Consider the following 10764-nt stretch of genomic DNA (forward strand, 5'->3'; position numbering starts at 1 on the left):
CCAACAATTGCACTCTAATCAGGACAGATGAACTTCGTATGCTTGATCTTATTCTTTTTTATGGGTTCACGAGTACGGTTTTAACATGTCTTTACTCGTGCAAGTCGACAGGTGCTATGTCTTACATTTGTGGGTCAGGTTTATGCTTTCAGGTCATAATAGTTAGTGCCAATGATAACCCATAATCTAGGCATTTTTTCTATTTGGGTTCTTGTAGTTGTATGAAGAGTAAAAGCCAGTATTGCCAAGTCAGTTCTTAAGCATGCTAGTTGATCTTATTCTGGTAGTGAGTTTTGCCAGCCCCCTACCCTCCCAGGTAAATGGCAGTATATGCCAATCTTCTCCATGCATCTATTCAGTTCGATGGCAAGGGTGAAGCAGCATGGTGATTCTATTGTTCACACGAGGGGTGAAGTATGCATGTTCCATCCTTATCAGGCAACAAGTGGAATATACTCTTGCACACGAATCTTATGCAAAGCATAAAATTAAAAGAAGAAAACCATGGCATAGTACCATTTGATTGTGATGGTTGGCCTGTGGCAGCACCTGAATCACACACTCCTCCCTTTCCTCGATTGCTGTAACTTTTGAGGTGGGAAGAGCCCATCTTCATTTTCTATAATGGTACTCTTCATTTTCTGAAATTTTATTTGAATGACACTTTACAAAATCAGTAGAAGCTTATCTTAAGATTAAATCAAAGTTATTGAATCACATGCTTTGCTAGCTTCTTGGTTGGTCATCTTGATAATTAATCGATTTTGTTTCAAAAAAACAATTATTTATGCTTGTGGGCCCTTACAAGGGTGGCTCTCTTTTTGTTTTTTTTTTTCTTTCTTTTGCCCTCGTGTCAGCACATAAATGGACAACCACTAATAAAGATGTCACAGAAGGAAAACACCAGATCCAACTCCTGCGAAACCCCAGTGACAGGTGTTACGAGGCTAGCGTCTCCTACCTCTCTTCTCTCTCTTTGCGTCCTTTCTACTAAACCGGAGTAATATAACTACCACCTGCTGCGCACGTTAGTACTGTTCGCTTTTCTCTCCCTCCTTTCTGGGGATTTCTTCTCCTCCTTATGTAAGCAGTTTCCAAATCCTCGCTTCGGATTTCCGTGTCATCAGTTGTGACTTGAAAGCTGACGCTTCTTTTTATTATTAAGTGAATGAATAAGAGCTTTGTTAATTAGGAAAAATATCATCAACAAACAGGCGTATTTTAGCCACCTCTCCACCATTCGCCATTTCTTCTTCTTCTTCCTCTTCTTCTTCTTCATCTCCCTCTATCTCTCCATTTTGAGTCTCCCGCTATTAGTATTGGTACTCTCTCTCTCTCTCTCTCTCTCTCTCTCTCTACATATATATGAAATGTGGCTTCGTGTTATGTTTGCTTTCAGCAAAAGGTTCCTCTGATTCATAGGTTTATTTAAAATGGAGAGATTTTGTAAGTTCTGATCTATGGAATGGTCTCGTCTTTTTATCCTTTTTCCAAGCTCTCTCTGCTGAATTTTATTCTTCGGCAGAAATATATATATATATATATTTTTTTTTTTAATTGAGGAAATCTTTTTATTGGAGCTAAGCTAATAATGAATAATGGTTGTATGATGCACATTCAATTTTTTTTTTATTAAATAAAAAACAGAGTAACCACAAAATTCAAATGCAGAGCTCTAGAATTTTTTTTTTTTTTTTTTTTTGTATCAGATCTATTATTCCGAGTGTGTATTAATGAGTTTTGGGTGTGCTATATTTGTAATGATTGTTTAGAAGGATTAGGAATTTAATTAATAATTAAATATTTGATAGTGGTTGATCTGGTGGTGGTGTTGCAGGTGCATGCTGAAAAACCCACTTGATAAATTTTGGAAAAGGGTTTTATAAGTTTACTATGAGAGGGCGTCATGTGGATATTGCTGCCTCGAGGTACAAGAGTGTTCCGTCGAGAGACTTCATAAATGCCTATGATAGAGAAGAAAGTTCAGGTGTGTTATCGAATATCTCTGTGTTCAAGTTCGTTATAACGCTTAATTTTTATATGCTTAATCACTTAATAATTTTGATCTTTACTAAATGGGCAAGTTTCTTTTTCCCTTACTTAGCTCATCTGGCGGAATAAAGCCAATCAGAGCTTTATCGGAAATCACATTTTGGTGGGGAGCCTTGATTTTAATTATTATTTAATCTGATGTGGCAGTGTATTTTGTCCGTCCAGTCTAGAAAGATACCGGAGGTGTACTTGATATGAATAATTAACACGCAATAAGAATTGTGCAAGTTGCTTGGAATGAGGATTTTCTATTATTGTTGTGTTTATTCAAGTGTGGTTTGCTTTAATTAATAATAAAGCGTCGGTGTGCAAATACAATCTTTTTTTGTTTACTTATTTGAGGGAGGGGGATTATTGTTTCCACATCCACCATGGCTGGTACTCCCCATTTCAGTGGTTCAGTGGTAAATTCAGTTCAATTTTTTGAAAGATCTGATTAAAATTAGTTTTCTCTTCATGACATAAAATGACCAACAATGAGCTAATATATCTACTAACACAAACAACATTTCACTCAGCTACTTAATTTTTATAAACCAATTCAGTAATTCCTTTATATTTACTCAAAGTTATTCTGATTTCTGCTGTGGATTGTAGTACATTTGCTGAATGGAACAGGCAAAGATAATGGAAACCCTTCTTGGAGGCATTCTTTTGTGCATGTGCTGGTGGCAACGCTTTCTTCTTTCTTGTTTGGCTACCATATTGGGTATGCCTTTTTAAAATTCAATCCTAATATGTTCTTATTTTAATGCTTCACAAGTAGTAGGTTCTCATTTTTTTCCCGTACTAATACAGTGTAGTTAATGAGACACTAGAGAGTATTTCTCTGGACCTCAGTTTTAGTGGGAATACCATGGCTGAAGGTATGCTGTGCAATGGACTATGATTTTTTTTTTTTTAATGTATTTCTTTGAAAAATATTCTAACGTGTTATTTTAAATCAAGTGTAGGTCTAGTTGTAAGTACATGCCTAGGTGGTGCTTTTGTTGGATCTATGTTCAGTGGCTGGATTGCAGATGGGGTTGGGAGACGCAGGGCTTTGCAGCTGTGTGCTTTGCCAATGATAATTGGGGCTTCAACGAGGTATATGCCAATAGGCTCTCATGTCTGTCATTTGTACAAATTTTGATGTTAATTGGTCATTCTGAGGATGTTCAGTCTATATATTTGTAGCAAATTAATGGAGTTTCTTCAGCTTAGATTTAAGAAGACAGAAAATTCTTGTTCAGTCAGAAATTTTTATGAAAACATGCATATTTTCTCATGTAAAGAAAGAAAAGGAGAGGAGGAGAGAGAAGGGGGGGGGGGGGGGGTGGGTTGTTTGTTCGATTATCTGCAAATATAAAATTACATTATTCAGTATAAGTTTTATATATATGTTTATACTTCTGTAAGACAATTTTGCAGTCATTCATACTCAAGATGTTCATGCTGTAGGTCTATGTTTTCCCTTGTTTGGCTGCAAAATCTTTAATTCTCATTTAGTTTTATTACTTAGAAATATGCAGAAAGCAAGGAAGAATCCTTTGCAGGACACCTATTAGTTTGCTTATTTCCCTTATTTTAGATTATATGCTTGATAATTTGCTTGCTTAAAATACTCCTGTGTCTATTAGTATCCAATTGTTAATATGTGTTCCTTGTGTGCTAATGTTGCTATTCAAAATTTCAAATATAATATTGCAGTGCAACAACAAAAGATCTGTGGGGTATGCTTCTCGGAAGGTTGTTTGTTGGTACTGGGATAGGTATTGGTCCACCTGTTGCAGCTCTCTATGTGTCAGAGGTATAAGAAGAGCTTTCATTTTTAATTTTTTCAATGTTTTCAGTTAACTGCAAGGCCACTTGCTCTTTTTGTTCCCCTGAATATCTATTTTCTTTATGTTGATTTATCATAGGATTCTCATTATATACCATGAATAAGCAGGTTTCACCAGCTCATGTAAGGGGTACTTATGGTAGCTTAACACAAATAGCAAATTGTCTTGGAATTATGGGGTCTCTGTTTATTGGAATTCCAGCAAAAGAAACTTTCGGTTGGTAAGATATTTTGACAGGAGATTGAAAAATAAATGATCACGCATACTCATTGAGACATTGTACTTTACAATTATTTTGTTCAGGTGGCGCATTTGTTTTTGGTTGTCCGCTGTTCCTGCTGCAGCCCTTGCCCTTTTCATGGAGTTTTGTGCTGAGAGTCCTCACTGGCTTGTAAAGGTTATCTGGTCTCAGCTTTAGATCATTTGATTCTTGAACAGTATTTTTCCCCCTTATGCTTGTGTTTGCATTTATGCAGGGGCATGGTTCAGCTTTATGGTCCCAATGACTTTTGATCTAAGTATGAGTGTATCTAAATATAAGTTACCACACACATGGACTTGCTGAACTACAGTTTAAATTCTCTTTTTGGGGATAAAAATATATGGTATTCAACAAAAACATAGTCATGCATCTGCCATAGCGTGGGGTATTTGTTGAGCACAGTTAGGTCCTATTTAATTTTGATCACAAGTATGGATATATCACGTGTAACCACACAAACACACAATTTGCTTAAACAGCAGTTTAAATTTTGCTTATAGGGATAAAAATCTACATATAATTTAATGTAAAATTTTGATCATGGAAGCATTCATTGCAAAAGAATAGTTCTGGGTCAGATATTATCATCAAAGAGATGCTTAAATGTAATGTTGGCTCAAACTCTTAATGGCTTAAATCTTCAGAGAATGGTTATTTGGCATGGTTAATTGAAAATCAGGTTTTCCAATTTGGTTTGCATCTCAGTTGACTGTGAAGAAAGTGATTATGAGATCCATCCAAGATAAAATATATTATAGATCATCATTTTAATATTAGAAGATAATATTTTTGCTTCTCAGTGCTTGTGTAAACGATCATAGCATGTGTAGAATGCATATGAAGCCGGATTTCCCCTTCTAGTTCCTTTTTTTTGGTTCAACACATTCAGAAGTCACTTTAAACTAGAATGTTTTTGAATAATATTTTTGGTGTCATCAACATTGTTGGAAAGCCTGTAATAGACCAGCGGTTGGAACAGTCCAGCTGGACAGTTTCATCTGACCACTGATGTGATGAAACCTTGTTTATTTAAGTGATGCTAACATATTTTTCTGGAAATGCCTCAAGAGGGGAAGAGGTGCTGAAGCTGAGACTGAGTTTGAGAAGCTTTTAGGAGCATCGCATGTCAAATCTGCAATGGTTGAATTGTCAAGATCTGGCCGAGGAGATGATGCAGAAAAAGTAAAGATATCAGAGTTGATTTATGGTCGCCATTTTAAAGGTACACTTGTTCTTTTATCTGTTGTTGAATTTACAGATTAGTTTCCTTCCAGATAATTACTTTTGACTTCTCTATTTGCAGTGGTTTTCATTGGGTCTGCACTTTTTGTCTTACAACAGCTATCTGGCATAAATGCCATATTCTATTTCTCATCAACTGTCTTTAAAAGCGCTGGTGTTCCTTCCAAAATTGCAAATGTATCTGTTGGAATTTGCAACTTATTAGGTATCGAAAGTTTTATTCCCAGTCAGTTTACTTATTAATTATGGTTTTGACTGTTTCTTCTAATCTGTTTATATTTATTTCATCAGGTTCAGTAATTGCAACGCTTTTGATGGATAAACTGGGAAGAAAGGTGCTTCTCATAGGGAGTTTTTCTGGAATGGTAAGGAGCAAAATTTTTCTGAAAAAGTTTGGTTATTTTTATTTCCTTTCATGGTGGTTAATTCTGGTGTGTGGAAATCATTAGCAACATATTTTTAACCTAAAAAAAATGCATTAAAACAATAGTACTTTTCTAAGGAGGTCCTTTTTTTTTTTAAGTTTTTCTCGGTTTGGAAGGGATAATGTGGAGCTAATCCTAATCTTTTATTATTTTTTTGTGAAGTGGCTGTTCTCTGGACACATTTCTACACTCTTACAGTTTCCAGCGCACATTATGGTCTTTTTGGACAAACTTGCAATTTTTTATTTGATTGTTCACTTGAAAATGTCCAGAAAAAGTTGCCTATCCAATGGAATTGTAAAATTCTCTCTGTTAATCCATATTTGTGATGGCCTTAAACAGAAAATAAATGAATCTTAGGTTCTCCAGCAACAACAATTTTCTTGACAAATGATAAACATAGGAAATCAGCAATAGGGAGATGATATTGTGACATAAGTTTGTTGGAACGGCAGTGGATATAATGATGTGTTTGGTTGTCAGCTCTGTATTTGCTCCTGCAGCTGTCTGTTACATATAGCAGAGCTAGATATGGGAAAGAAAATAATAGGAATGGAGCTGTAGTTGTACAAGGAGGAGGGTAGAGTAGTTATTGTTGAGGGAGTCTTTGCTATATAAATAAGAGAAATGTGCTAGAGGAGATGCTATTCCAAGAATCAATAAACAAGAATACTCTTTTCTCATCTCTGAAAATTCTCTTTCTCTTCTCATCCAATCTGTCTTCTCTTTTCTCGTCTACTTCTATTTCTTTTCTCATCCAATCTGTTCTTTAGTTATCTTGAGTTTCGAAAGTGTTCAGGGCTGATATGTAACATTGTCTTCCTATGGATTCTGATATCTCACATCAACAATTTATGGTGTTCATTCATGCCAGATTTTGCATTTGGCAAAATGAAATATCGCCATAATGTTGGTTTTTAACTTTGTGCATTCTGCTGTACAGGCAGTGTCAATGGGTCTTCAAGCTATTGCACCTAGCTCGTTTGTGCCAAGCGCTGCTGCATTATATCTCTCTGTTGGAGGCATGCTAATGTAAGTTGTCAATCCACCATAACTTGTGCAGAAAAGATGATATGAACCTAAATAAACCAATTGAGCAGCCAAGCTCATGAGAGTTTGATCATTACTTTGAGATGGTTCATTATCTCTTTGGTATCATGAGTTAATGAGAATCGTATGATTGAAATTGAATCCATTAGAACAAGGCATCGTTCTAAAATTGATTAGAAAACTTGGCTAACCAGAGTTGTATGCCTAAAATGCTTTAGTCAATGGAATATATTCTCTTTTTCTTCCTGGCCTGCACTTTAATATCTGTTATTTGAAACATAAAACAGGTTTGTCTTGACATTTGCTCTTGGTGCTGGTCCTGTCCCTAGTCTACTTCTGTCAGAAATATTTCCAGGTCGAATTAGGGCAAAGGGAATGGCAGTTTGCATGGCCGTGCATTGGGTAATTGTCTTATTCTGGTTTTCTGGTTATGGTTTTGTGACTTTTATCAGCAGATAGATTTTCCACTTTTCCCCTTCCTTTCAATTGTGGGTGTGCAAAATTTAAACACGGGAAATTCTGTTTTACAACTCTAGTTAACTTTAGATCAGACTTAGATATTACTACTCAGTTATTACTTTTTGTATCAAAGTTTGCATAATTTGCTATCCCTGTTATGAATTGTATTTTAGATCCATCGTCCACAATGTGGATCATTAGTGATATGAAGTGCAACTATCCAATATCCCAACCAGATGTACGAAAGTGTAGCAGTGACACAACTGCCATTTATACAAATGGTTAAAACTCCATACAGTGTGTTTGATCTATAACATTGAACATTATCTCGGAATTTTTATTTTTGATTTGTGAATTTAATTTATTGAATAAGTCTGTTCTTTACAATTTTGTGGTCCAGCTTAAGTTAATTTGTGTTGTGCCGAGTAACATGCATACATGGTCTACATTTTTAGGATTTGCCTTCCCACGAAGTTTTTATCCTGTCAAACTTAAAGAACTACCACTGATATATTGTTGATAAAACCTGGCGCATGTCTAACAGGTTATAAACTTCTTTGTTGGCCTACTGTTTCTGCGATTACTGGAGCAAGTTGGGCCACAAGTCTTGTATGCAGTATTTGCTAGCTTTTGTTTGCTAGCAGTGATTTTTGTGAAGAAGAATGTGTTGGAAACTAAAGGAAAATCACTCCAAGAAATTGAGATTGCACTTCTACCATCAGAATAAAGGTAAATCTTTTTCTTATATTTGTACGTTTTGGTGTGAACTCAATTTTGGTCAGCTTAAAATTCATCCTTTAGTAAACTTTTACTGTGCTCTTTACCTTGAAATTGGCATTATTTGCGGATTGACCATTTATCTGATGATTTATACATAATTATATTCAGTAATTGCAAAATGAAACTGGCCAAGCATCCATTTATAAGGCTTTTTGTGGACATTAAGTTTACCATTTCATTACTCAGTGCGTGAATATTTGGGCACAGAGGCAAGCATCCTGATACTGTTCACAGATTTTTTGGTGGTTGATTGTCCCTATACATCTTGCATGGTTTCTGGCTTTATTTATGGCTTGAAGTGAGAAAGTTGGCTGGACAATGTGTAGCTGGATAATTTAGAAAATACATACATCAGTTGCTCAATCCGGGAATCTTGTTTTACCAGTACATTTTGTGAGCACAATGTTGCATTACATATGTGATAAGACAAAAGTGCCCGCTGCTGCTGTATATGTAGGGAAGGAAGATTGTTGATATAGCTTGTTCAATTTTCCTGAAATGAACCAACAAGCAAAGCAAGTTTATTATCGCTTGTTACCACTGACCAGTTATATAATGGAAAAACGTAGTATATGAAACTCCTTTTGAAGGTTCAAGAAATGCATTGAAAATTTTTGGTATAGGAATTAGGTTGTATATTTTTACTATTGAAAGGAAAATTTGCTACCAAATTAAAATTTTCATATGGTAATGCGTTTGGCCCATCCTTTCAAATTCAGCTCAAGAAGAGACCAAGGGATTTATCATTGGAAATTCATCAAAATTTCATTGCATTCAAATGATTAAGCAATTAATAGTCAAATGAATGCTTTATTTTCTTTCGAAAAAATTACGTGAAATATAATAATAATAATTAGTTAAGTCTAAAATCTATGTATATAATATATAAAAATGGGAAGGGTAACATTTAGATTTTCCAAAATACCCTTCCTCTTTTATATTATTTACAATTATATTTTTTTTATTATTTAAATTTAATTTTAGAATTTAAATAACTTTAAAATTTTTAGTTTGTCCTACTTAATTTCTTCTTAGTTATTGTAAGAATCAATTAAAATAAGAAATTCTTGTTTTAAAAAAAAATGTTTTCATTGTTTTAAAAAATTTACTAATTATCAAGAAAATAAAATTTATAAAACGGATTTAAATTCTATATTAATTATAACTAACTTCTATATACAAAGTTATATACCCTTCTTCTCAAAGATTAAAATTTTAAACGTTTTATTTATTTATTTATTTTGTTCAATTTTTATCTAATAGAAATTCCATTGAGTCGGTTATAATCCAGCAACAGGATACATTAAAAGAAATTACGATTAATATTATCACCATCATTTATATACTGTGATTTTATTAATTTCTAGGTATATATAATCTTGTTAAATTCTTAATTTTTTTTAATTTATTTTATGGTGGTAATTATATATAATTCATGGAGAAATTTTATTTTCCCTTTGGCTTTTTATTTTTATTTTTATTTTTTTGTAATTTTTATAATTTCTATATATTTCTATAATTTAATTCTGTAATTTTTATAAATTTATTGCTCTTCTCTCTGCATTGAGAATTAAAGGTCGATAATGGAAGCACAATGAGATAACATACAACACTCTAATGTTGTATCCTTTCATCAATTAAAGGCCGTTATAAACATGATAGCCTTGAATATTTATTTGATTTCATCACTTTTATTTTATTTTACTTTTTATTTTTTTTTTTTAGATTTTTATGGCAAGGCTTTTTATAAAATTTGCAACAAAAATAGAAAAAGAAAAATAGGTTTGAATAGGTTTATTGAGGACCAACAAACTAAACATGCATTAAAAAATATAAATAAACTTTAATTAGAGTAAAATATTATGACAATGAAATACTAAATTTATTTGATTATTAAAAATTAATATATTATGATAATATTATACCATATGTTAAAAAAATAATAAAAAATTATATATATAAAAATAAATTTTGAGCATATACAATAGAAACAAACAATGTGCATTGCAAGTTATATATATATATATATATATATATATATATATATATATTGAATAAATGTACGAAGGAGAGAAACATTAATTTTGCTTAAATGGTCTTTTATTTTTAAAATTAATTATAATTATATTTTTATTATTCAAATTAATTTCAAAATTTATATAAATTTAAAATTCTTTATTCTACTTATACTTCACTTTAATTAAATATAAAATTACATAAAAAGTAATTAACTAAAATAAAAAATTAATAAATAAAAAATAAAAATATATTATTAATCTATTTATTATTTACAAAAATATATAAAAAAATATTTATTGCGACAGATAAATAATTTATCATCAATAATGCATAATTAAATAATCCATATTAATTCATCGCTAATACTATTTAGCAATAAAAATATATGTCGTTAATAATTTAAGCAATTAGTGCATCATGTTGCTACTCTTTTGGTGACAGAAAATTTATAGCTAAATTTTTTATAATGCCAATTTTAATATTTTATATTGTCATTAATAACTTTTAGCGATGAAATATTTGCTACTAAATGCCTAATAATTTCATTTTTTTAATATTACAATAGTTAATATAAATTAAAATTTTAATATCATTTTAATAATAATTCTATTTATACTAAAAATAATTCTTAATATAGTAATTATATAATTAT

The 10764-nt window shown here is 32.2% G+C and overlaps 1 protein-coding gene across 6 annotated transcripts; it reads left to right on the forward strand.

Moving 5' to 3' along the window:
- Positions 1-894: 894 nt before the first annotated feature.
- Positions 895-8693, forward strand: LOC110644340 (probable plastidic glucose transporter 3). 6 transcript variants are annotated; one of them, XM_021797051.2, is made up of 15 exons: positions 895-1322; positions 1838-1987; positions 2650-2761; positions 2851-2918; positions 3006-3138; positions 3742-3841; positions 3983-4095; positions 4179-4272; positions 5206-5359; positions 5441-5584; positions 5671-5744; positions 6748-6836; positions 7142-7256; positions 7858-8042; positions 8202-8693. In XM_021797051.2, exons 2-14 carry the CDS (start codon positions 1894-1896, stop codon positions 8038-8040), a joined length of 1473 nt encoding a protein of 490 aa, XP_021652743.2. In that variant the 5' UTR covers positions 895-1322; positions 1838-1893; the 3' UTR covers positions 8041-8042; positions 8202-8693. The 6 variants fall into 6 exon arrangements, with proteins under 6 accessions (XP_021652743.2, XP_058004981.1, XP_058004980.1 ...); XM_058148998.1 differs by having other exon boundaries at positions 911-1322; positions 8280-8693; XM_058148997.1 differs by having other exon boundaries at positions 911-1322; positions 8301-8693.
- Positions 8694-10764: the final 2071 nt, after the last annotated feature.

Source organism: Hevea brasiliensis, chromosome 6, assembly GCF_030052815.1.
Source record: "Hevea brasiliensis isolate MT/VB/25A 57/8 chromosome 6, ASM3005281v1, whole genome shotgun sequence".
Lineage (NCBI taxonomy): Eukaryota > Viridiplantae > Streptophyta > Magnoliopsida > Malpighiales > Euphorbiaceae > Hevea > Hevea brasiliensis.

Coding starts and splice junctions, on each gene's coding strand:
- LOC110644340 (XM_021797051.2), top strand. CDS start 1,894: ATGAGAGGGCGTCATGTGGATATTGCTGCCTCGAGGTACAAGAGTGTT. Junction 3,842..3,982: donor CAGCTCTCTATGTGTCAGAG/GTATAAGAAGAG, acceptor ATGAATAAGCAG/GTTTCACCAGCTCATGTAAG. Junction 5,360..5,440: donor TTATGGTCGCCATTTTAAAG/GTACACTTGTTC, acceptor CTCTATTTGCAG/TGGTTTTCATTGGGTCTGCA.